The 27387-nt window shown below is 39.1% G+C and overlaps 7 protein-coding genes across 7 annotated transcripts; all 7 read left to right on the top strand.

The window, feature by feature from the left end:
• Positions 1 to 867: 867 nt before the first annotated feature.
• On the top strand, positions 868 to 8466 carry TM35_000332120 (uncharacterized protein; the record flags this gene model as incomplete). Its single annotated transcript, XM_029028968.1, has 1 exon — positions 868 to 8466. One exon carries the CDS (start codon positions 868 to 870, stop codon positions 8464 to 8466), a length of 7599 nt encoding a protein of 2532 aa, XP_028879821.1.
• A 666-nt stretch (positions 8467 to 9132) lies between these two features.
• Positions 9133 to 11637, top strand: TM35_000332110 (uncharacterized protein; the record flags this gene model as incomplete). Its single annotated transcript, XM_029028967.1, has 1 exon — positions 9133 to 11637. One exon carries the CDS (start codon positions 9133 to 9135, stop codon positions 11635 to 11637), a length of 2505 nt encoding a protein of 834 aa, XP_028879820.1.
• Positions 11638 to 13295: 1658 nt separating this feature from the next.
• On the top strand, positions 13296 to 16298 carry TM35_000332100 (putative protein transport protein Sec24C; the record flags this gene model as incomplete). Its single annotated transcript, XM_029028966.1, has 1 exon — positions 13296 to 16298. One exon carries the CDS (start codon positions 13296 to 13298, stop codon positions 16296 to 16298), a length of 3003 nt encoding a protein of 1000 aa, XP_028879819.1.
• A 1772-nt stretch (positions 16299 to 18070) lies between these two features.
• On the top strand, positions 18071 to 19645 carry TM35_000332090 (uncharacterized protein; the record flags this gene model as incomplete). The annotated part of the gene is made up of 1 exon (XM_029028965.1): positions 18071 to 19645. The coding sequence occupies one exon, from the start codon at positions 18071 to 18073 to the stop codon at positions 19643 to 19645; it is 1575 nt and encodes a 524-aa protein (XP_028879818.1).
• Positions 19646 to 19836: 191 nt separating this feature from the next.
• Positions 19837 to 22914, top strand: TM35_000332080 (uncharacterized protein; the record flags this gene model as incomplete). The annotated part of the gene is made up of 1 exon (XM_029028964.1): positions 19837 to 22914. One exon carries the CDS (start codon positions 19837 to 19839, stop codon positions 22912 to 22914), a length of 3078 nt encoding a protein of 1025 aa, XP_028879817.1.
• An 856-nt stretch (positions 22915 to 23770) lies between these two features.
• Positions 23771 to 24772, top strand: TM35_000332070 (serine/threonine-protein phosphatase 2A, catalytic subunit; the record flags this gene model as incomplete). The annotated part of the gene is made up of 1 exon (XM_029028963.1): positions 23771 to 24772. The coding sequence occupies one exon, from the start codon at positions 23771 to 23773 to the stop codon at positions 24770 to 24772; it is 1002 nt and encodes a 333-aa protein (XP_028879816.1).
• A 1847-nt stretch (positions 24773 to 26619) lies between these two features.
• Positions 26620 to 27327, top strand: TM35_000332060 (putative GCN5-like protein; the record flags this gene model as incomplete). The annotated part of the gene is made up of 1 exon (XM_029028962.1): positions 26620 to 27327. The coding sequence occupies one exon, from the start codon at positions 26620 to 26622 to the stop codon at positions 27325 to 27327; it is 708 nt and encodes a 235-aa protein (XP_028879815.1).
• Positions 27328 to 27387: the final 60 nt, after the last annotated feature.

Genomic DNA, 27387 nt, shown 5'->3' with positions numbered 1-27387 from the left:
ATGGAAGGGAATAATATATATATATTTCTCTGCGTGTGTAAATATGGGGGAGATGGAAAGAAAGAATCGAAATTACAGGTGAGAGAAATTCATAAATGTAGTGTATAACGAGATTGGAATGGCATGAAATTCTGTTTCCACTGTTCCTATTTGTTATTCTTAATACAATTGTAACGATGAGTTATTCTCTTATTTTTGATATCACTCACTCATTCACTCTCTTTCTCTCTCTCATTTCCCCATTTATTCATCATTGTTACTCATTCCTAATAATAATGATAATGATATTATTATTATTATTATTATTATTATTATTATTATTGTTATTTTCTCCATTCCAGCTTAACCCCTTCTGTTGTGCTGTTGTTTTTTCTGTACTTGAAGGGAGGGATTGTATGTGAAACTGCCATTCTGTGCGGTTCGCACTTTACCTGGCTGTAGTTCCACTCATTACCATAGAATTTCTGCGTGTTACAGTTTTACTATTAACGACGCAAAGAAAAAAAAAAGAGAAAAAGACTATGCCATACATATTTTTTTTTTTTTTTTTTTTGTACCCATTTTCTTTTTCTTTTTTTTTCTTTTCTTTCTGTTGTACACATCTACCCTATAGCTTGTAGAGGTGTTGGAGGAATCTACAGACGTAAGAAGGAATTTCCTCCCCATTGGGACACCTGCAGGAAAGAGAGAAGGAAAGAAAAACAAAAAAAAAAAAACAATACCTGCAACAGTGACGATAAAGAACAAGAATATCAATAATAATAAGAACAATAGCAGTAGAGTTGAGATTAACAAAGAAGAAAAAAAAAAAAAGAAAGTGGTGTCTAGTGTAATTGTAGTGTAGTCTAGTAATCTTTTTTTAAAGAAATGGACCCCGCCGATCTCAATCCCACAGCACTGCTGGAGTCTGCATGGACCTCACAGGCTATGGATCTCTTTGCAGATGAATTGCATGATCTGGAATCGTTAGAGAAGGAAGAAGATGTATTGTTTCAGGCCGAACTCCAACGTATACGTGAAAGACCACCAGAGACAGTAGCGGCAAACCAAACAAATACCGATCCAAACACCACCGTTTCAGAGAAAAAGGATGCCGGACATCAGAAAAAAAATAGTGTTCCCTCTAGACGTGGTATGGGAAGTAGATTAACTTCACATGTCTCTGCAAGTGGGGCGAGTAAGGCGGCGCTGATGGTAGCGGCGGCCCGTAATGCCTCACGACTCACAAAAGAGAAGGAAACGGATATGATTAAAGCACGAGAACGGGAGTTTTGGCAAGTTGTCTTACGTACTAGTAAACAACAGGCTCAACAAGCACGTGAGGTTTCAGAATTACATTCTGCAAATGCTCAACGACAGGAAGAATTTTTCTCTGCACATGGTATAGAAGAATATATGATGGATGATGTCTTGCGAGGAGCACCGAAAGAGTCTCCAAAAACAATTTCTACAAAAACAAGAACACCTATAGCCACTGTAAATGTTACTAGTGATGAAATATGTAATAAATATGATGATGTCAGTGAAACACAAACACCATTGGTAGTTTCTTCCACTAGACCTATGAGTGGTGGGATTTCACAAACGGGAACAGAAGCTTCTAAAGTTTCATTACGTCCTACTTTTCTTGATGAGAATGAATTAGATCGTAATTTGGATGAATGTGAATTTATCATTGATGCTGTTGGTTTCGCAAATGATCTTAACCTAACTTTAGAGAAAGAATATGGTTTTCGACCTGCATTAGTGCATTCACCAGATAAAGGAGAAAGTTCTTCTTCTCCTCCTCCTCCTCCTCCACCTCTCACTTTAGAGGAGAAACTACTTCAACATACACCTGGTGATGGAATGAATATAGGAGGGGCTTCTTGGAATCCCACACTACCACCGTTGAAGAGAAAAAGTGATGAGAAATTTCAAAAACGTCAAATGAATACTTTTCCAACAATAGTAACAACCACAACAGGAACAGCAGTAGCAGCAGGAGTAGCAGAAGGAGGTCATCATATTCATAAATCGAAAATTATACTTCCATCACTTAATACTACAGAAGGTGATGAATATCCATCTGCAAAGGCAACAGGTACTACCCCTTTCCCATCTGAACGGAGTAATGTTTCTAGTCATGTTACAACTCTTGAATGTACTGCAGTGGATAACTGTGTTAAATTGCGAACCACAGCAGGTTTAGAGGCAAGTACAGTTGTTCGTTTTATTAACCGTGATCCTAAAAGACTTCGTCTGCGTGTTCGTCCTTCCAATCATGCATGGATTACTTATTCTATAGTGAATTCATCTCTGGGTACAACATCTTTAGGTCAACCTTCTTCTTCCATATCATCTTCATCCATAGCAACACCCTCAAGTGTTTGTACTACTATAAGTGCACCACTTGTTTGTGGGGGTTTTATTGATATACGAATAACATTTGAACCCCAAAGTTCAGCAGAACCTTTTATTGAACAAGTACTACAACTTGGTTATTGTAGGGAATTAAACTCTCGACGAGGTGAGGGAGCAAAATGGAATTTCTTTGAAGTTACGGTATTGTGTGAGACTATTCTTCCACAGTTTCGTCTTATTCCAATGTTTATGGGAGGAGAAGAAGGGAGTGCCATTTCGTTTCCTCTTACTACTGGTACTAATACTACTCCTACTCCTACCAATACAGCTCTTACGACTGCTACTGTTCCTAATACTATTCCTAATAGCGCTACTAGCAACGTCAGTACTACTATTACTCCTTCTAATAGTGTTGCAAGTATGAAAACTACTTCTGTTGTTGGTAAAAGATATGGATCCTCAAGAATAATGGAAGAGGATGTTTCATCATGTGATTTTCCATATACCTTTCTTATGAATTCTTGTACAAGATGGTATTATCTGGAAAATATAGGATCAGATGCTGTCATCTCATTAAGAAGTAGTTCACCCTACTTTAAGGTTAGTCCTACTCCTGAAACTACCATCTTATTACCAGGTGGAGACCGTGTAGAGATTGCTGTTTGTTTCGCCCCAATGGAAGAAGCGAGATATGAAACGGAAAGACTTTTTATCGTTGTACGAGATTTTGAAGATGGACCTATTATAGCAGAACATCATTTTGGATTACGTGGAGAAGGTGTATTACCTAAAGTTGAACTTATTCGTATTGGATCAATGGAATTAACTCCACAAGGGAAAGAAAGAAAGCAACAGGAAGAAGAAAAAGAAGCAGAACAAGAACAACAACAATTAGATAAGAAAACAAATATACCACAGTACCTTGTACCTGATACTACACCCGGTGTGGAAACAGAAGTAATCGTGGAATTACGTAATACTTGCCCTATTCCTTTACCATATTATTGGATTACTGAAACCATTGGTGGTACGTATATACGTAGTGATCCTATTAATGATACAAGTAAAGATCCTAATGATGGTAAAATGGTAACAATTCATCATCATGATAATAATAGTGATCCTTCAGGTGTACGATTCCGTGTAACTCCTGTTACTGGTATATTAGCTCCACACAAGAAAACTTCTTTTCGTGTTTGTATGCAACCCTCACGAGCATTTCCCTTTGCAGCGGTGGTAAACCTTTTCCTAGAAGGATTACCTGAACCACCAGAAGGAGAAGAAGAAGAAGTACCAGTGATGGAGGGAGTTTCACCTCTTGCAGTTGCGAATGTAATGACGGAGTACTCTCGTCGAAAGACAATTCCCGCTTTACCAAATCACAATCAAGTTGATCAAATGTCTGATCCCTATTGTGTTTTTCAATATTGCTCTAAAGTTCAACCAAAGGAGAATCGAGGTGTTTTTGCTACTGGATTTTATCTCTTTGCAGATCCTGTGGTACCATCCTTTGTGATTGTCCCAGATCACTTGGAAGAAGGTGTGGAATGTTTGGTTCAGTATGAAAACGTACGCCGCATTACATTACAAAATAATTCCTCACGTCCATTACATTTCGTATTTGATCCAAAACCAGAAGAGTGTCCTCCAGAGATGGTACTTTCACCAATTAGTGATCGTGAAGATATAGAGGTGAAATTTCAACCAAGAAAAGGATGTGTACAACCCAATAGCAGTGTGACCGTTACATTTCGCTTTATTCTACGAGCTGTGGATTACTTTTCGTTATCTATTGATTGTTATATTCCAGAACTTGTGGAATTACTACGAGATACGAGAAGAGCAACAACATTGGGAATATCATCTTTATCTAATCTGCGTTGTACACATCAACTTCATCTTAGTGTTACAGGTGTGGGACCTTCTGTACGTACAAGTACAGATTTCTTAGATTTTGGTCTCATTGAAGAAGGCAGTGAAGGGGAAGCATCTTTTACGGTAACGAATGATAATCCAATTCCTGTTTTATTTGATTTACAGGATCCAATGATGCGAGAACCACGTCGATTTGTATTTCTTCCACCATCTTTCCGCCTTGGGGCTGGAGAGTCTGTAGAGGTAACGGTATACCGTCAGGCAGTGGAAACAGGGGATTCACAAACCTTTTTTGAATTAGTTGTGCGAGGAGGTGGAACCATTGCAATTGAAACACGTGCCACTATTCAAAGACCTTTACTTATATTACAAGAAGCCGTTGTGAATTATGGAGTTGTACCAGATGGGGCTTGGGTAGAAGAAAACTTTATTCTATCCAATACATCTGCATTTGATATTCCTTACAGTGTAGAAACGGCTGTTGTGCCTCCCTATTTACAAGTATCTTTACCTCCTCCTGGTGTTATACAAGCCGGACATCATGGAATTTCTATTCCGGTTCGTTGTGTTTTTTCGTGGAAACCTGGTAATGAACCTTATGAAGGACTTTTACGTATTAATAATGGACGTACACAACAACAACAACTTCTTTTAGAACTTTGTTGTGATTCTGTACAACAATTAACGGTATCACTTGATCTTATTCCTATTCCTAAGGTAATGGAAGGATCTTCTGTAATGGCATGTACACCACCTGTTTTACCGTATACTCTTCCACCACCACCAATCATGGATATTGCTAGCTTTATGGAAGCATTATTATGGAATCTTGTTGAAGTTAAAGTGTTTCATAATGATGTACTCTCTGTTGACAAGGACAGTAGTAGTAGTGGTAGTAGAAGAAGTTATTTTACCACTGATATAGAGAATGAGACGGCAAATGTAAATACCTTAATGGAAAGAAAAGAACCACCACTCATGTTAAGACCCTATTGTCCACCTGTGGTATTAAAGGCCCATTTACCAGATTGGGAACCTGTATGGTCAGAATTAATGGTTTTACGCCTAAAGAATACAACGGGTTGTCGTAGTTCATACTCTGTAGAAGCTATGTGTTACACCCCAGAGACAATGATTGAAGGAACAGAAACAGATGGGAAAAGAATAATGAATACCTCTTTTAAAACCACTCAGGGTGGGAATAGAAATACACGAATAACTATGCCGCAATTCACTCAAGGACATGGAGAAGGAAAAGAACTATCATCTCAACAAAAACAAGGAAATAGTTCTCCTCTTTCAAGTTCTCGTGGAACAGGGAAAGGAAATACAATGATGACAAAAATTATGGGTACTGAAAAACATGCCTTTTGGTGTAAAAGTGTAGATGGAACAGAACAACGTGAACGTGAACGCCGTGCGGCTTTAGTAGATGCACAGAATGTATTATTAGATGGTAGAGGATGTGCAACTGTGTTTGGTAAACCAATAGAAGGTTCACTTCAACCCTATGGTACTGTGTTATTACCTCTATCTATTTGTGCAAACCTTCCAGGATTATATGAAGAAAAACTACAAGTGTCTTGTTGTAAAATTCCCCCAACACAAATTCCTATAAAGTTTGAATTAACTGGAAAACCATTATTATTTGATTTTACTACAGCAGGATATAATGTAATAGATGGGAAACAAGTACTTCTTATGCCTTCAGTAATTGCTGGTTTGGGACGATCACGACGTACAGTTTCTCTGGTAAATCGGGTTCCACGAGACTTGAATGTCTCTGTACAGATATTTCTCTCCGCCATGGCTTTCTGTGTAGTTGCGGTTGATGATAATGTAGAGGCCGGTGAGGTTACATTACGTTTAGATCCTATTACAGAAGAACAACAGAAACTGGAATCAAAAAGAAATGGAAGAGTATCCGCATCTCCAGGTCATTTTCTTCTTCCTTGTATGTCCACAAAAGTCGTTACTCTTGAATTTACACCAGATGCTGCATTTGTACCTAAACAAAGTTGGGAAAGAGAATGGCGTGGTGGGGCTATTATTACAGCAGAGATTGCGGAAACACCTTTTAATGATAGTTTTCTTATTGATGAGTTTTATCGCATTCATGCTGAAGAATATCCAGCACAACGTGTATTTAAACGGAAAAGGTTTGGAGAATCAGAACCAGCATGGATGAAAAGTATTGTACGCCCTATTGCTATGTTAAAGGTAAAACAACCGTTTCTTTCTCGTCCTGGAGTGTTGAAAAAGAATGTGATTCTTTCAGTTGGTCCAAGAGAATTATCCATATTGAAGAATAATATAGGATGGTTACCAAATGATGAATCTGAGAAGGGTGGTAATGATAATAATAATAATAACAATAATAATAATGGTAGTAGCGGTAATGTTCATAGCAGGAACAATAGTAATAAGGTTAGTGAAAGTTCCATCCATGAGGATAGCTCAGATAAGGATGAGGAGGAGGAAGAGTATGAAGATAATAATAATGAAGGTAAAGATGATGATGGTGTGAGGAGAATAACAACTACTAGTGGGACCTGCACAGAAAGTGAGTTGGATGAACTTCACCCACACAATCAAGTCTCCCGTCCACCAATAGAGACTATTCTCGCAGGTGAAACAGAACGTAAAGCTCTACGTGCCTATATTGCCCAACGTCGAGTGGAATTAACAGAACAGTGTAAACGTTATTTTATTCCCACAGAACTTGAACTCCAGGCACAATGTGGAGTGGCACAATTAGATGTGGAACCATCCAGTAGTGTTATTCGTTTCCCAAAGTATTTAGAAGGTGAATATTGTAGACAATCTATACGGTTAACCAATACTCGCTGTGCTACCATTGATTTCTTACTGGATTTACCATCTCCTTCATTCCGCATTGTATCCGCTGAGTTTATCTCTATGAATAGTGATCACGAGGAACTTGAAGTAGATGATGAGGAGGCTTCATTAGCACAACGGGCAATGGAGAGTTTAAAATGGAGCTCTTTTGATGATAGACAGAAAGCACAACAAATTGTAGAGAGAGGTAAAAGACGAAGGACTGGAGACACAGCGAAGATGGAAGTAACGATATCAAAATCTTCATTATCTAAATATCGTGGACAATCAAGTATTGATACTGAACTTGTATCAACGACAAGATACCGTTTACGTCCATACGATGCCTTTGATATAACAGTAGAATACAATGTAGAGTCTAGAGAAGAATTAGATGCTTTACTGCGTTCCTCCAACGAAGTAGAGACAACACTTAATATTCTCTTTCTCACAAACAGTGACACCGCTTTAAATGATGCTAATAATAATAATACTGCTGCTGATAATCATCATCATAATGAAAATGATCGTCATATACATTCTCCACAACAAAGACGAACTTTAGGAGGAGTACATGGAGGAGATTTTCTTATTCCTCCGTTGGTATCACCAGTAACTGAATTGCGGCAAGTGATTCCCCTCGCCGTGACTCTCTCAACACCATCAGTGAGTTGTAATCCACCAATGCTGTGGTTTCGTCCTTGGCAGTTGGTACATGATGGCAGACCCCAACCATCCTATGTGCAGAAGATACAATTGTTGAATGCATACTTATTACCAGTTCATTTTGAAATAGTTCCTCGTATTCGATTAGATTCCACCTATTTCTTGCCTACTACCACTAGTATTACGACAACAGCTACGATTCAACCGAATAGTAATCACCATTATCCTCATCATCATAGTAATAATAATACTAATACGAACACCAACACCAATTCCAACGGTCGTGAGTCCTCTAAGTCTCGGCAGAGTGGTACAAATCGTCCGACTCCACGTATTCTCCCGCGTGAACGTCAATTAAAGGAAATGACTCACTATTGGGATAGTGATGATCATAATAATAATACGGCTCCTCTGGATGTTCCCACAAGTGATGGACATCGTGTAAGTGAATCTAAACAAGAATCCCAACAAGGAAAAGGGGAATCACTCCAACAGGAACAAAAAGAAGAGAAACGAGAGCCGCCTCTAATGGAAGGTTCCAGTCGTTTTATTATTTCTCCTTTAAGAGGAATTATTCCAGCCGCCACACGAGGTGGTCAGCCTGGTGTTTACGAGATATCTGTGGAATTTAATGAATACGCGAATGTGCGCTTTGAGGCCATTTATGATGTTTTGATTAATAATCGTCTTTTGGAATCCTGTAGCTTTCTTCTTCGTGGTGACAGTCGTGAAACTGAGATTTAATAAAAAAAAAAAAAGAAAATAAATGAGAAAAGAAAAAAGAAAAGAAATGAGATGGAGATGTGAAGAATAAAAAAAAAGAAAAAAAAGGAAGAAAATATATTAAGAAAATTTTTTCCTTATTTTTTTTCTTGATTTTATTTATTTTTCCTTCATTCCCACTCTTTTTTTTCTTTCTTTTCTTTTTTTTTCTTTTTCTATCTTTTGACACACTTTATGTACACAATGTTTGCCATTGTATTCTCTTTCCTTGTCCAGAATACACTCTTGACTCTTTTCATATATGCAATGTAATTTTACTCAGTGTTATTATCTGTTCAAGATGCTTCTCTTGTTTTTTTTTTTATTTGGCGTTTTTTTTTTTTCAATCCAATGCTTTCAATGTAGTCAACTCCACCCTCTGTTCCTAACTCCAATTTTTTGTGGAATTGGTTAATGCTCTTCTAAACTTTTTTTTTTTCTTCTTTCTTTGCTTATTTATTTGTTTTCTTTCTGTTTCTCTCTTTCTTTTTGACTATATACATTACATTAGCCAAAGGGGGATATCACAGGAATCAGCGCACAAACATCCAGAGAGTGCGGTAAAAAAAAAAAAAAAGAAAACGTTGTTTCTATTCTCATATTCCCCTCTTCCCTGAACTATACACACACACATACACATACACAGATATGGAGCAAAGATCTCTTTCATCCAAGGCTCAATACACAGAAACAGAGGAGATCATATGTACACAACATTATCCCCAGGAGGTTTCATCCTTTGTTGTTGTCTCCTCTGTGGGAGTACGTGGATTGGATGAGTCTATCTCTACACTCCCGTTGGTGGTGGAACTCATCGTTTCTGGACGTTCATATGTAACTAACACACTTATGCCACTCGCCTCAGCAGAGAAGAAACACACAGACCAGGAGGGGAATTCACAAGAAAAAAAAGAACAAGAACCATGTAGAAGAGACACTAAAGGGGGATCTATATTAGGACTTGAACCCCTTCGTATTATTCTTCCTATCGAAGCTACAAGGAGAAAAAGTATTATACGCCAAACAGCTGCAGGTCCTCACTTTGTAAATGGTGGGGAGGCCGCATCTCTCTCACAAGGAGGTGTTCACGTTGCCCTACGTACTGTGGGAAGTTCAACTCCTTTGGGGACTGCAGTCTGTTATTACCCTGGTGATTGGTTTCCATTAAGTACATGTGGAGGTGAAGTGCAAGTACAGTTTAAGGTTTGCTTTCAAAATGACAGTAGTATTAGGAGCAGTAGAATTCAAGTTCAACGAGAGGTATTTGGACAAGAATATTCTTATCATAATGGAATGGAAGGTCCAATGATTTTCAGTCAACCGAAACACTCAAGTATAAACTCTTTGTCAGGAGAAATGGAAGATTGTAATAAACACTCTTGCAGTTTTTCTGGAGCAGCACGTCAGGCACATTCTGCAAATGTCACTCCAAAAGGTTCTTTAAAGACTCGTAAGAATAAAATATCATCAACTTCTCTTTTTGGTAATGACTGTCCCAATGGACCTAGTTGTTGTTTTTCCAATACGTCGTATGATTTGCCGCATCTCTCCGTCATGAGTTCTAATGATGCCTCTTTAATGCATTCCCACTCCCCACAATCGGGAAGACCATCTACGGGTGATTACAATAATGCAGCTCTCTATAGTGAGAAGAAATGTAATCCTCAACATGCACGAATGCGTGAGTGTCAACCACGCAGTCTTGTTTTTTCTGATATTCGTGTGAAAGGGTTTACACCTCTCTCATCCCATGGTAATTGGCGATTGGTTTTCTCCTGGCCGCATCCCAAACTATCTCTTAGAAAGCGAATCCTATGGATTCCATTAGAGGTGGATGAGGCCGGGGCGGCTGTGCTAGAGGATACCATTTCCATTGATCTCCCGCTCTTTATGCGGGGTGAGATGCAAACCTGTGTGTGTGCGGTGTGGACTGGCGACAGTGGTGAAGGCATGCGAACACACGTGGAAGTACAAGTGGAGTTTGATCCCTTTGTGGTGTTGGTGCAGGAGAGTGAAGGGTGTTGGAAAGAAGAACGGCATCACAAGTTGGCCCTTGCAGATCGTATGCCTATGCATATACCGGAGTTGAGTATACAAGTGGTGGTGAAATTGCAGTTTTATGAACCCCAGCGGGATGGACGGAATGGACGGCCCACAAGTGCCTTCCCTCGTCGTCGCTCAAAACCCTCCGCAGACTCGGAAGAAGAATATCATAATAATAATAATAATAATAATAATAATAATAATCATAATAGTAGTAGTAATAATAACAGTAAGAGTAATAATAATAATAATAATAATAATAATAATAATAACAGCAGCAGAAGTAGTAGTAGCAGGAGACGTAATAGTGGGGATACTAAAACTCCAGTACGAACAGAGACACTCACACGAAACCCCCAATCAGGGTTAAAACAAAAACAGAAACAACAAGAACAACAACAACAACCACCACTACGACAGCAACAATTATTAGATCAACAACAACAACAATATCATCGACAGAGACAATTATCAGAACTATTACAAAAACAACAACAAGAACGACAGAAACAATTATCCGAACTATTAAAACAACAACAACGACAACTACAAGAACTACAACGAAAACAACAAGAATACACGCATAGGAGTCCCTCACCTTTCTTACGGCAACAAGATACAGGTCTTTTTCCCAATATTCAAGATCTTGTTCCCTGTTATACTGAACAACGACGACACGCTGTCTTTAAAGCATATGATAAGGCACATCGTGGATATATTACACGAGAACAACTCTTACACTTTTGTCGTGCCCATGTTGCTCTCTTTAGTAGCGAACAAAGTGATTTGAGTATTCTTCGTAGAGTATATCCATATGTGCCTGGTTTGGCCCGTCGTTCTTCCGGCCTCTTTACTTCTCCAGCCGTACAAACTCAGCGGAATAGTCTCAAGGAGGGAGAGACCACTATGGATGAGGGAAACACACAACCGAAAGAAACAACAAAACGAAAATCCTCATCTTTTGGCCTCTCTGCAGAGGAACCAATGGCAGCAGCAGCAACGGCAACTGCAGCAACTACAGAAATAGTGAAAAAGTTACCAGAGTCGGATTCGGAAGGTATTCCATATGGTGTGTTTGAGATTATCGCACTCCGTCTTGCCAGCATGTAAACTATGAGGGTTAATCTTGATATATATATATATTTCTCTCTCTTTTTCTTTTTTTGTGTGTGTTTCCTTTGTTTGCCTTTGCATGTAGATAAATAAATAAACAAACAAACAAACACACTTATCTGTGTATCAAAACAAAAAAAAAAAAGAATAAACAACAACAACAACACAATGGAGGCAAGGTCAACAAAGATTGTTACCTCTCCCTCTTTTTTTTTTTTGTTTTTTTTTTTTTTCTCCGTTTCCTTTCCTTTGCTTTCCTTTGCTTTTTTTTTCTCTCTTTTCCATTCTTATTTCGACACCATGCTGTGGATAGGTGAAAATAATAATAAAGTAATAAAAAAACAAAAGCAAAAAAAAAAAACAAAAAAGAAATCACACTTTTCCTTTTTTTTTTATTGGGGGTCGTATAGGTGAAGCCAGGAAGTGAGAAATAGATTCTCTTTTTGTGTAGATTTCCTGGTTTGTGTGGATGATGTTTGGTATTGTTAGTAATGAATGATTGAACGTGGAGAGGTTTATCCTGGAATACTGGACCCTTAACAGCTATAGCTGTGATTGTGTTTCCCATTAATGTTTTTTTTTTTTTTTACCTTGTTATCCATCCGTATGTCAGATGCTGTTTTTTTCCTTATTATTATTATTATTATTATTATTATTATTATTATTATTATTATTTATTTATTTAGTTTTTTTTTTTTTTCTTGGTGGCTCCCATGTATCCATTATATATCTTCACAAAGACGGATATTTCGATTGATTTATTTGTCATAGAGGTAAGTGGTTTGACTCACTCTGGTTAGAAAAGAATATATATATATATATATATATATATTTGTAAATGTAATATCAGAAATTTGGCTTATGCAGAGTTTAACCCACATGCGTTTTGTTTTTTTTCTATTATTGGGCTTTAAGCAAACAACGCTTCTTATTTCTGCTTTTGCACTGAACTCAATGTACTTGAGGTAATACGAGAAGAAGAAAAGGAAAGTCGGAACAATAAAAAGAACGAAAGACAGAAAAAAAAAGAAAGGGAAAAATAGGTGGGGTGTGTATATGTGTGTATGTTTGCGCACGCCAAAAGGGCGAATTTTTTGCTGAAAAAAACAACAACAATGAGCTTCTCCTTTCTCTTTTCGTTAATATACTGTTTCCCTCAATGAACAAGGTTTGGATTGGAAATATAAACTACTTTCCTGTTGTGGTGGATGGGGTTATCTAGTTTAAATACCATATATATATATAGTGTGTGTGTGTGGGGCTTTTAGTCATTGTGTATCCTTATTAATTTCTTTCTTTTTTTTTCTTTTTTTTTTTTCTTTTTCTTTCTCTTTTCTTTTCTTATTATTATTCATCTGTGTAGTATTTGCCTATTGAGCTAGTGTGGGTCTCTGTACTAGTACTTCTCATACAGACATTCAAAGGAAAAAAGGAGAAACAAAAAAAAAAGGAAAGAAAGCAAATCAAAGCAACAAACAAACAAAGAAAAACAAGAAAAAAAGGAAAGGAGACCACGACGAGAAAACAGTAAGAGAGAGTTTACCACGTGTAGTAACTCTAATTCTCTTTTTTCTCTTTTCTTTCTCTTTTCTTCGTTGCTGGAATCCCTCTTTCTAATACCACCTCCACACCAGAGAGAACAGAGAGGGAGAAATATGTACTATCCATACGGTGGGGCCCAACAGCCACAACAGCCGCAGCCGCCAGGGCAATCCACACCGCAATATCATCCACAGCAGCAACAGTCACCGCCACCAACGATGTTTGGGCAAATGCCAGGGCCCTCCCCATCGTGGAATGAGTATGGAAACCAACAATATACTCCTGCTATTCCTCTTAGTACAACTACTACAACTACTAGTAATACTAATGCTAATACGGCAGGAGCTGGTGTATACCAAGATCCGTATACTTCTGCTGCTGGGGTGAATGGATTACATGACTATAATAGTACTTACTACCAAACTTCTAACCAACCACAACAGCAATCTTATCATAATTATCAACAACCACCACCACAACAGCAGCAGCAGCAGCAGCAACCACTACCACCACAACAACAGATGCAAGGAATGCAAACACAATCACCACAGTCAGCTGCGGTTCCTTCCCCAATGCCACATGTAGGAGGACCTCCTTTGATGGCTTCTAATTTACCACAACGGGGGGCGCCTATTCCTTCCACAGATCCGGTTCAGCAGAACCGTCAACCCCTTACACCTACCACGGATGCTTTTAGCAATACTTATAATAATAATAATAATAATAATTCAACAAGTCAACGTGATCGATGTGTGACACCTATTGGAAAGTATGCACGAATACCACCTAAACGTCAAGTTGATCTTAAAAGTGCACCAAATCCCCGTCGGGATATTTCGCAGAAACCAGAAGAACATGAATATCGTACATCCTCTGGACAAATGCCAATGAGTGTTTTTGATTTTGTTGCCATTGATGATGGTAATGCGAGTGCCAAATTCTTCCGTCCAACAACCTGTTCCATCCCATCAGAGGAACGACTTGTAAAAGACAGTAAAGTCTCCTTTGGGGCTGTACTCGCCCCTCTCTGTCGTCCATTACATCCAAGTGAAGAAGTTCCTATTGTGGAAGGCCGTCCACCTGCGCGGTGTCATCGTTGTCGTGGGTATATTTCTTGCCATGCACGGTTTACAGATATGGGTCGTTATTGGGTGTGTCCACTCTGTTCCATGTCTAATGAAGTGGAAGAGGCCTATTTTTGTAATTTGGATGCTCGTAATAATCGTTTGGATCGTGCAGAAAAACCAGAATTGGCTCGTGGAAGTGTAGAATATGATGTTGGTCCATATGATGAATATTCACTTCGAGATGAAAAGGAAAATCCTATTCCTATGAGACCATTACATTATTTATTTTTAATAGATGTCTCTCAAAAGGCAGCAACAACTTTCTTATCTGATTATGTGGATGCCTTATTAAAATCTTTACATGAAATGGCACAACAATATCCACAATGTCGTGTGGCTTTTATTACTTATGCCTCTACTTTACATTTCTATAATGTACGTCATCCTCGTATTCCACAATTAATTGTTGCCGATGTGGATAATCCATTTGTACCTTTACCCTTTACAAGTCTTTGTTGGTTAACGCTTGGGACCGATTTAGATCTTGTGGATGCCTTTCTCATGCGAGTACCGGAGTATGCAGATGATTTACGAGAAACCGATAGTGCGTTAGGGGCGGCTGTACAAGTGGCCATGTTAGTATTAGCCGGACAACACGGTGGTCATGTGGTGGTGAGTGCACATAAAGCTCCACAGTGTGGAATTGGAGCCATTAAGTTAAGAGAACAACACACTTTATATGGAACAGATAAAGAAAAGGAACTCCTTCGTCCGATTGAAGGATTTTGGAAAACTACGGCTACTACATGTGCAAAACAACAAATTTCTTTTGATCTTCACATGTTTGCAGATCAATATTGTGAATTAGTAACCCTTTCACAACCTTGTCATCTCTCTAATGGTCGGGTACATTTATTTCCAAACTATGATCGGGAAACGGATGCTACTAAAGTTCAAGCTGTATTGGATCAAGTCTTATTAGAAGAAGCGGGTTATGCTGGTATATTACGGGTTCGATGTAGTACGGGATTACGTGTACAAGGTTATCATGGTCATTTTCTTTCACAAGATTCACATGATATGGATCTTGCTCATGTACAAGGTTCTTCTACTTTTTTTGTAGAGTTTGCACATGAAGGAAAATTGGAAAAAAATTCACATGCATTTTTTCAAACAGCACTTCTTTACACCACACGTGGAGGTCAAAGACGTGTTCGTGTGCATTCAGTTCGAATGCCTGTAGTGACAACTCTATTAGCGGTATTTGATGCGGATCTGGAAGCCACACTTGTAGGATATATTCACGAAGCCGTAGGGAATGCAGTGAATAAAGGATTACAATATGCACGAAATGCAGCACAGGAACGTGTATTGAAAATGCTTATTGCCTATCGTCGTGTTTGTACATCTAATAGTAGTACTTCATTATTAATGCCATCTCGTTTACGACTTCTTCCACTTTATGTACTTTCATTATTAAAAGCAGATGCCTTAGTAGAAGGAACAACAGTTCGTATTGATGATCGAGTACAAAAGTTATTTCATCTCATGACTATTCCTATGCATCAATGTTTAATGTATTTATATCCCACTCTTTATGCAGTTCATTTATTACCATCGGATGCTAATAGTGGTACATTAGATCCAACTACTGGACGTTGTATTATGCCAGGATGGCGTCAATTATTTTATGAAAGTATTACCAGTGATGGAGTTTATGTGTTGTGTGATGAACAGGCACGATTGGTGTATCTCTGGGTTGGATCTCAAGTCTCTCCACAAATATCTAAAGAATTATTTGGAACAGAGATTGCCGCGGAAGTGGGCCGTACGGTATTCTTTGACGGCTTTGGAGAGAAACTCCGTAATGTCTTGTGGGCCTGTCTTTTACGAGATGATGGGATGCGGCGGCTTATCATTCTACACGAGAAGGACCGTGCGGAAGATGCCTTCTTTAGACAATTGAAGGAAGAGAATGAGGGAGGAGTGATGGGATATGATCAATTCCTTGTGCGTCTACACAAGGATGTGAATAAGGCACTCGCATAGATAAAAATGAGAGAGAAAGAAGGAGAAAGAAAGTGTGTGTTTCTATCTATCTATTTATCTCTCTCTCTGTAGGTAGGTGTTATTTATTTATTTATTATTATTTATTATTTACTGTGTTATCGTGTGAGTTGTTTTATTTGCGTGGCGTGTGAATGCTGTCTGTTGGTTGTAGGGGAGTTTAATATCAAACTTTTCTTCATTTGTTTGCGTGGGAGGGAATAAACGGAGAATACACTTCATTCCCTCTTTTTATTTTTAAAGAGAAATTATTTTGCGTTGTATGGAGTGTATGCCTCTGTGGTAAATTCAATTGATAGAAACAATTGTCTGTGTGTGCGCCCCGCAATCATAAGAACAACAACAGGAACAACAACAGCAAGAGGATAGATAGAGAGAGATAGGTGTGTAAGAGTGAAAGGTGCGAATTACTCTTATTAATTGTAGTTTCTCTCTCTGCTTATCACTATACATTTGTGTCAGAGAGATAGATAGATAGATAGATAGTGTATATCTGTGTCTGTCAGTCTTTCCATTATAACTATTATCATTATTGTTATTATTATTATTATTATTATTATTATTATTATTGTTAGTGTTGTGGTTAGTGTTGTGGTTGCTATTATTATTACTATTATTATTATTATTGCTGTTGTTGTAGGTGTTGTGTCTTTGAATGGTCTGAGCAGAGACTCTCCCTCTCTCTGTTCTTTTTCATTTCAAAAAAAAGAAACAAGAAGAAAAAAGAAAAGAAGGAAAATGGATTTGAATGATCGGCAAGGTGTTGAGAAGAAATAAAAAGAATAACAACAAGAAAGAAAGAAAGAAAGAATGTTGTCTTCTTAGAGAGAACACGGAATATCCCTAAATCTCACGTTGGAGGGAATACCTTGAGAAATAATAATAAACAAAGAAAAAGAAAAGAAAAGAAAAAAAAGAGGAAATTTGCAAACATTACAAAGAAGATAAGAGGAGAGAGGGGGAGATGTGTGTTTGTTCTCATTTCACCAAAATACTTCTTTTCTTATTGTTCATTTTATTTATTTATTTCTTATTCAACGAGACGTGTTGAGAGAGAGAGAGTGAGAGAGAGAGAGGGATTATTGTGTGCTTTGTATCTGTGTTTGTTCTTTTCTATACACTGTGCATGTATCTCTGTTATCACTACTATTAAATAATACTATTATTACTATTATTACTAATATTACTCCTATATGATTGTTATTATAGTTGTTTATAGTATAAGGAATGAATGTCTTTTCTCTTTTTTTTTCTCTTTTTTTCCCCCTTACTTTCTGATTTCTATACTCATTAGGTGTAGAACTCCTCTCTCTTGTGGGGGTGACTTCTTGCATGATCTGTATGCCACCATCACACAGTTAGTGAAACTTGTTGGTGGTGAGGTTTACACACACACACACACACACACACACACAAACACACTATATATATATATATATATATAGATAAATAACTGTCTACGTATCTACATAATATATTGTTGGTTTTTTATTGACAAGGTTAGAGTCTTTTTATTTATTTATTATTTTTGTGGGTGGTTCTGTTACACCGTCACGTGGCACATCTAAACAAGAAGAGTAGAAGCACACATTCATATTTATATATATACTTACATACATACATACATACATACATATATTACTATTACTACTAGATTAACTGCCCAAACACTTATTATTATTATTATTATTATTATTATTATTATTATTATTATTATTATTATCCCAGTATATCTCTATATATATAGAAACCCAATGGATACCCGTTTCCACTGTGTCTACCTTCTTACCAGTCTTGACCCACACTGTGTGGGAGAGTACTACGTTGGCTACACCGTCCATCCTATTAGAAGATTGCGGCAACACAACGGCGAACTCGTCAACGGCGCTTGGCGCACAAAACGCCGCGGACGGCCGTGGCTTCTGTTGTGTTGTGTGTCCGGCTTCGGCGAGGACCGCGTCGCGTTGAAGTTTGAGTGGTGTTGGCAGCACCCCACCAAGTCTGCGCGGCTGCGGCTGCAGATGCCCTCCCTGCGGGCCGTCCAGCCGCAGCGGCTGGTGTATGCGGTGGGGGTGTTGCATTTACTCCTGCGGGCCGATCTCTTCGCCCGACTGCAACTCACTTTGCATGTGTTTGAGCCGGCGCGGTTTGCGGAGATCGCGGCGGAGTTGCGGCAGCGGGTGCCGGCGGTGTTGCCGTTGGGGAATACACCACTGCTGCATGTGGAGGAGATCACGCGGGAACAATTTCAGAGTAAATATTTGGATGAGACCGAAACGGGGGAAGTCGCGATGGGAGGCTGCGCGTACTTTATGACAGCCCCTCTCCATAATAATAATAATAATAATGTTAATAGTGATAATAATGTTAATAGTGATAATGATAATGGTAATAATAATAATGGGAATAATATCTCTGGAGGGCCCAGACGAAGTTGTCGGTATTTATGCGAGGAGGATATTCTTCGACAGCATGCCAGAGAAAAGGAGTTATTAGAGGCCGGGCACTATCCGTGTTCGTTGTGCACATTACCACTGCGGGCCCCATACTTTCTACGCTGCGCCCGCACCCCATTTTGTGGATTACGCACACATCTCACATGTCTAGCCATGTGGTTTACACACCACACAGGATCACAACAACAACAACAACAACAACAACGATCTTTATCATCATTTGGTGGACCAATAGGAACAGGAAGAGTGGCAGCAATGCCATTATCACAAACATTAGAACGTGCAGAGAGTCCGTTAAATAATCCTCCTCCCGCATCTTCACAAGATCCATCCACACTTACATCCACACTCACATTACTACCACGCCAACCGTGTGCATGTCCATTGTGTGATGAACCCCTGCAGTGGGGAGCATTAGTGCATGACTTAAAGCGAAGAGTTGTATTAGAGAAGAGATGTGCAGATCGCCAACGACGGGAGAAGATGGAAGCCGCATTGACTGAACGACTACAACGTATTCAGAATAACAACATTCAGAATAAGAAGAGGAACAGAGGCAGGAATAACAACAACAATAATAACAACAGTAATATGAATAGTAGTGTAATGAGGGGACAACCAGAGTTGGGAATGACGGAGAGTCAACGAGGTCAAAAGCGACAACGGGAAGACAACAACGCATACACTAATAATAATAATAATGACGTTTCATACGGGGATGTGGGAGGGACGTCTCTTGCAAGTTCTGCACTACTCGGAGGCGAGAGAAATGTAAAAGTGAGTGGAATAAACATTGGCAACAGCATTTCTGATATTTGTGAGAGTGTACTTCAGCTGACAGAGTTTGATGCAGATGAATGGTTGAATATTTAAAGTAAAGTTGAAAAGAAGAGTTAAAGAGATACAGGGTCATTAATATCCTTATATATATATTCTGTGGGGTTTCTCTGTATATCATGTAACTATTTGCATTATTATTATTTATTACTATTTCCTTTTCTGCCTTATTGTTGTTGTTCTGACCCTTTTTTTATTATTAGACAACTGACATTCAGCGTGGCAATATGTCTTCCACAGAGAACGCCGATGGAGATCATCCACACATCCAAGCCAATCTCTACAGTAATCCCAACTGCAATGATGGCACGAATGAGGAAGTCCATCAAGAGAAGTTGATCAATACTGTTCAAAGTCGACGTGGTCGGTGGGTGATTAAACTCGCAGTGGCACTTTTTCTCATGCGGCGGGGAATTACAAATGTGTCGGAGTTGGGACTTCTCCACAGTGAGTTGTGGCGGCATGAGTCTCTCGGCAGAGAGTCCTGCGCACGCGGTTATGTTGAGGAAGACACCAATCTATTCACTGCAGAGAGTGTCTGGAAGCGAAAACTCGGGCGTATGTGGATGGAAAAGGGGTTTGAGGCGTGTGAAAAGGAATTGGAACCATACCTCATTAAAGAGTTTGCAAAACATCGTCCATGTACGAAAACAGAGAATAATAACGAGAAAAAAGATGAGGAAGAGAAGAAGGAACAATCAACTGTTGTGAAGATGGAAGATGTACGGGAATATGTGAAACTCTACCAAGATGCACTGCGGTATGCACGTTCTGTTGGATTTGCAGAGAGAGAAGAGGAACAGGGTTGGATTACCGCGACAGAACTCTTTCATCATTTGCAGAAGATTTATGGTCTCCCCATAAAGGAGAATACTGATAATACTAATAATAATACTAATAATAATAGTAACAGTGATTATGATGATATGAATAGGGATAAATGCCGGGTACGATTGCCAACAACAACCGCAGAGTTACTGTCATTACTCCAACGTCTGGATCTCTTGGGACGCTTGCAGTTTCGTCTAAACAACAATAATGAAAACAACAACAATGAAAACAACAGCGGGGGAATAACAAAAGAAAAAATAACGTCAAGTACAACACGAGAGGACTGTATACGTGCCACGTGGGCATATAATAACGAGGCGATCGGGGCAGCGGTGATGGCCAGTCAACCCCAATGCTCTTTACATGAGGCATTAAAGAAGTTTTCTCCTTCTGTCGCCCTCTACGACTTTGTAGAGGATGTGAATGTGTGGAGAAGAGAGATGAAAAAATACGGTGGACGTGCAATTCCACTCTTTAGACCCTTTTTACTTCTTATTCCTGGTGACTCCTTACAGGAGCTTACCACTATCATCAGTGAAGGGAATAATAATAATGGTAATAATGATAATAATAATATTATCGGAGTCTCTGCTCTTGTGGCTAGTAAAATAACACACAAATCTGCTTTTATTCGTATTTCAGAGAAATTTTTACAACTTCACAATAGTCACTGTGTTCATGTGATTCATTCCTCTTTTACTTCAACGGCAACACAGCCATTATCCACATCCGAGGCAATGGTGTTGTTCTTGTTGTCAGTAAATGAAGTAGATGCTGCAGCTATGGCTTTACATAAAACGTCTGATGTTCATATTATTAAAGCTACTCTACTATACGGTAGTGATAATAATAATGATAATGATGATAATAATAATGATGATAATGCCAATATCGCCGTGGATGCCCTATGCCCTACATGGGATAATGATGATAATCATGATCATACGTGTAATACAGAGAATATCATCATTGATAGATGCCAGAATCATCTCACGCAAAATAAACTTTACCTAAACGAATTGCCATTACCTCTTGTACAGGAAACCAAACAGTTAATGGCTTTAAAAAACAATTTAATGTTTAATACTGAGGCAGCACGAAATTGTTTGCGTCTCATTGCACATGAGAGTAAGCTTGCACATGATATTGCAGGTATTGTTACCCTTGGTGATATCTGCATCAGGTGGTTATTAACAAATACCAATCTTTTACATGATAATGATCATTCTTCTATTACATCTTCTATTAATAATACGGAGTCTACCACACTCTCTCTTATTTTGCCTAGAAATGAACCGGGAAATGATAAAGGGGTCTGTGGTCGCCATGAGGGGATACAGCATCTCAACAAGGAGTTGGAGGAAGCTGTCTATGCTCCACTGTGTGTGTTATCCAGGTACAATAAGCGTGCAATAAGGATCTACTGTGCGAAAGGTGTAGATCGTGATTATATTACCACAACACCATTACTGTTTATTGGCCGTCCACAGCAGCGAAAGGATCATTTGCAGGGGGCAATGAAAGAGAGAGAGACCACGGAAGAAGAATGTTCTCATTCAGTGTTGGTACTTCCTTTAACTGCAAGTAACAGGAATTATGAACATGATGGGAAAGAGATGAATGAATCAGATCAAACTGGGAAAATAGACAATACTAAGAGAATGATAAACTATATTGCTATTGAAATGGATAAGAAAGAGACCCAACAGTGGTTGTTTGATTCTAGTAATGTTGATAATAGTGATAATAATAATGATTGCAATAACAATGATACTGATACTAATGTTGATAATGATGCTGATAAGGATGATAATAATGATAATGTTAATGGGGCACTGTCTTCAGTGAAGGTACTCGTGGATGAATGGGTACTTGTTGCCGCCCCACCCATTAATAAATTCATTGAAAGTCAATTCATTATACCAATGGAACAACAGCTTCGCAGCCAACACACGTGTAAAACTCCATTTACGCAGCTCTCGGAAGAAACACAAACGGCATTACTCCAGAGTCTCCGAGAACAACTACTCATAGCTGTTACACCTGGAAAGAATGAAGCATTAGAGTATCTTGGTGATGCGATGCTGGATTTTCTCGTCGTGCAGAAAGAGTTAAATACATGGAAAGGTGGGTCGCTCGCTGGTGGTGCTGCAAACAGAAATCTTGCCACTTGTTTACCAGATACGGTATCTCAACATTTATTGCTTCTCTATGGTATCAGTAATAAGAAACGCAGGGCAGATGTAGTGGAAGCCCTTATTGGGGCCGTTGTGCAGGCACTTTGGATAATACCTCGTCAAGCTGAGATGATGATGATGATGGGTGATGGTAATGTTGATAATCTTATTACTATTGATACTACTACTACTGATAATAATAAGAGGAATACATTGGAGTTACATTCTGAACTTCTTCCATTTAGTTGTGTTATCCAGGCTGTGCAGGTCATGATGGCAGTAATGAAGATTGATTAATCCGTGGTTGTTAACACCTTCTTTTTTTTTTTCTTTTTTTATAATTATTATTTTTGCTACATGTGTGGATTTGTTTTTTAGAGGCTATACATTTCTCCCTCTCTCTCTGAGTTTAAAGGACAAACGGTATGAGAAGAAAGTGTAAAAAAAAAAAAAAAAGGAAAAGAGAGAAAAAAAAAAGGTGTGCAACTTGGGTTATTAATTAATTGATTAATTAATTAATTAATTAATTGATTTTTATTATCTTAAGTAGGAATTAGACCTTGATTCTGTAATGAGGGCTCTTTCTTTCTTTTTTTTTTTCCGTTGATGAACATATTATCTTTGCTCTTTTTTCATTTCTTCGTTCCTGCTGAATCTCTGGGGGAAATTCTTTTTTTTTCATTTGGGTAGAACATGAAGTTAAACCTTGTGGTTCTATCTATAACTGTTTTTTTACCTCATACCAAGTTTGAGTTGACTTTGCAAGATCGTATTTATTAATAATTCTCTTTCTTCCTAATACATTCTTCATTCACGAGGCTAAGTTGCCATAGCACAACTCCATTGAACAAGTTTAAGATAGAGAACAGAAAAAAAAAGGAGAACAAAGAAAAGAAGAAGAGAAACCCACAAACAGCCAAAGAAAAAAAAGGAAGAAAGAGTAAGAATTAGATAGAGAAGAGATTTGCGAGTAAGCACACAAAAACAAACAAACAAACAAAAGGAATATATATATATATATATATATATATATATATATATATATATATATACCGATACAGATACACACCATATACGGGTAAAGAAGAAAAAAGAAAAAAAGAACAGAGACCCCATAGGGAGAGGAGAGTCCGTGAGCAAATATCATTAACAAATGCCTTCCCTTGGTGGTACATCAGCTGCGTCTGCGGCTTCTGCTGCCACCATCACGGCTGCTTCTGCCGCCTCAACCGCAGAGCCTGGTAGCTTTAACGTGGATGAGATGATCCAGTATGTTCTGCAGGGAAAGCCACTGAGTGAGCCGCAGGTGGCCCAACTCTGCCAGAAGGCCAAGGAGGTGTTGGAAAAGGAGGGAAATGTACACACCGTGCGGGCCCCGGTGACGGTCTGTGGGGATATCCACGGTCAGTTCCATGATTTGTTAGAATTGCTGAAGATCGGCGGTCTACCACCGGATACCAATTATCTCTTCATGGGTGATTACGTGGATCGTGGTTACTACAGTGTGGAGACCGTAACACTGCTGCTCCTTTTCAAAATCCGTTATCCCGAACGTGTGCAGATCCTCCGCGGCAATCATGAGTCCCGTCAAATCACACAAGTCTACGGCTTTTACGACGAGTGTGTTCGCAAGTACGGCGGAGCGCATGTGTGGAAGTTGCTGACGGATCTCTTTGACTATCTTCCCCTCGCGGCGGTGGTGGAGGGGGCGGTGTTTTGCCTGCACGGCGGCCTCTCGCCGACCCTCGACAGTCTCGCCCACATCCGCAGCCTCGAGCGGGCGCAGGAGGTCCCGCACGAGGGCCCCATGTGTGATCTCCTCTGGTCCGACCCGGAGGACAGGGACGGATGGGGGATTTCACCAAGAGGCGCGGGATTTACATTCGGCGCAGATATCACGGAACAGTTTTGTCATAATAACGGTCTCGCCACCATTGCACGAGCCCATCAACTCGTGACGGAAGGATACAGCTGGACACATAATGATAAACTGGTGACGATATTTAGCGCCCCCAACTACTGCTACCGCTGTGGAAACCTCGCAGGTCTACTTGAGTTAGATGAGCACATGAATAAGTGCTTCTTTCAGTTTGATCCAGCCCCAAGGCGTGGGGAGGCGCAGGTTTCTAGAAAGACACCAGATTACTTTCTATAAGAGAAACCACCACAATTACAACAGGCAGAGGTGGTGTGGTGTGGTGTGGTGTGAAGTGGGAAGGCGGCAATGATGTCAGAGATATACACGCATGTATACATATATATAAATATACACGTATATATTCACTGCCATGGACGGCGTGAGAAAGTGATAGAGGAAAGAGAGCGGAGGAAGTTACACTACAAAGACAAAGAAAAAAAAAAAGAACAACTAAAAGAAGAGGATGAGAAGAGAAGAGAAGAAAAAAAAAAAGAAAGAAACGGTTGAGGAAGTAAAAAAAGAAAGAAATGAGGAAGAAGATATGCTGTAGAATTGTTCTGACCATAAGAAGAGGAAAACACAACAAAAGAAACCAAAAAAAAAAAAGAGTCATGTGTGTTCTAAGTAAGTAAGTGAGTGGGTACGTGCTTCGTTGTCATTTTTTTAAAAAATTATTATTATTACTTGCGCTGAAGCCGTCCCAAAACAAAGTGATAAGGAGAGAAAGAGAAGATTATAGAGGGGAACGTAAGAAACTTATGGGAAAAAAGAGAAAATAAATGAGAGAAACTGTACACTCTTGCTTCTGTAGAGGTGATGATGACATCGATTTTAGGTGTTTTTGGTATTGATGAGTTGTTGTTGTTGTTGTTTTTTTTTTTTACTTTTCCTTGGAACAATTCTCATACTTCTTTTTTATTTGTTTGTTGTGTTGGTGAGGGTTGGTGTTTAGGGGTGACTCTCCCTTGCATTTTTTTTTTTTTTTTTGATATTGTTTCTCTTTTTTCATCCTTCATAGCGCCAATATATATATATATATTGTTTGGACAGCTCTGCTTATGTCGATCGACTGTGATTCACTTCCCCTCTCTATGCCCATACTCAGTTTATCTGACTGTGTATCTACTCTTGTGTAAAATCACATATAGTTTTATTATTACTATTATTGTTATTATTATTCTTATTATTATTTTCTTTCTGTGCAATCTCAATGATATATCTTTCACGATTTACTTTTTTTTTTCCTTTTCTTCTATTTCTTCTTATTTCCTAGCTTACTTCTCTCTTTCTTTTTTCCCTCTTATTCTTATTATTCTTTAGGATCCTTTCTGCTGCTGCAGGTGTGTGTACGCCCCCATGCTGATTCCTGTTCGCTGCTACTCCTGCGGGAAAGTCATTGGCCATCTCTACGAGACGTACCAGCAGCTCCTCAGTGAGGACTACACAGAGGCGGAGGCCCTCAACGCCCTTCATCTCGACCGCATGTGTTGTCGCCGGATGATTCTCGCACACATTGATCTCGTCGATGATCTCCTGCCGTACAGTGTGCCGGTGGTGGGAACTATGCCATTAGCGAATCCCATGCAAACACCCGCTCCCTACCGCAGATAATAATAATAATAATAATAATAATAATAATAATAATAATAATAATAATAATAATAATAATAATAATACATTGAGATGAGATGGGAGGAGAGGAGAGGAGATGAGAGATATTGCAGAGGAAGAAGAATAAAAAGAGAGGAAGAGTGCTATGCGCAACGTACAGTGTTAATTATGAACAGTGAAGTTTAAGAGACCGAAAGCCTTGAAAGCAAAAGGCGAAAAAAAAAGAAAAAATATACTCTCAGAAGAATTTTCACAAACAGAACAACAACAAAACAAAAAAAAGGAGCACCATGTCTTCTGATCCTTTTTTTTTTTCTCTTTTTGTAGATTCTAACAATTTAGAGTACTTGCAAATGATGTCGTGTTCATAAGACTGTAACCCCTTTTCCCTTTTTTTTTCTTCTTATTATTCTTTATTATTATTATTCAAAGGATGTACAGCAGTACGGTAAAGAACTGTGTGTATAGATAGAATGTCCGCCGATAACGAATCTGAAAAGGCAAAGCCATTAATATTAATCTCAACAACAACAACAACAACAATAAGAGATGAGGGACTCCCCATTCCACAATCTGAACATCCATCGCAGTTCTCTACCACAGCGGAAAAAACGCCTGACACCCCACCGTCCATAAATAACAACAACAACAACAACAACAACAATAATAAGAGTGAAGAGCGTAGTAACTTCTTACCCCAGAAATTACTTTCATCCCTTCCCTTCTTCTCTTCACCTCCAGCAACAGCAACAACAACACAATCATCATTAACGCAATCATCATCATTAACACTATCTTCGCAATTGGCAGATCTCCTGCGGGCACATAAAGAGCGCCAGTCGGAGCTGCACGCCGCCGGCCAACAGGCGTGGGAAGATGTGCGGCACTACTCACACACCGCCTGCGACGCCATCGCCGCGAGTGCCAACGCCGAAGTGTCCGCAGCGTTTCGGCGGGAAAAACAAATTGAGGCGGAATTAAAAGAAATCGCCGCACGATCTGCGCAGTTGCAGCGGCGAATGACGGCATGGGCCGCGTTGTTTGCAAAACTCAACGTGGAACTGAAAGAGATGGGCGATGTGGCCAACTGGGCGAGACGTACAGAGGAGGATCTCACAGCCACAGTCCACGTGCTGGAGGAACTCTCAGAGCGGAAGCGACGGGCATTGGGAATGCAGTGAAAGATGAAGAAGAACTAAAAAAAAAAGTAACAACTACTACTTTAGCGGGTATATATATAT

Source organism: Trypanosoma theileri (genome assembly GCF_002087225.1).
Source record: "Trypanosoma theileri isolate Edinburgh chromosome Unknown TM35_Tth_33_V1, whole genome shotgun sequence".
NCBI classification, from domain to species: domain Eukaryota; phylum Euglenozoa; class Kinetoplastea; order Trypanosomatida; family Trypanosomatidae; genus Trypanosoma; species Trypanosoma theileri.
This window is presented reverse-complemented; position numbering and strand designations above follow the sequence as displayed.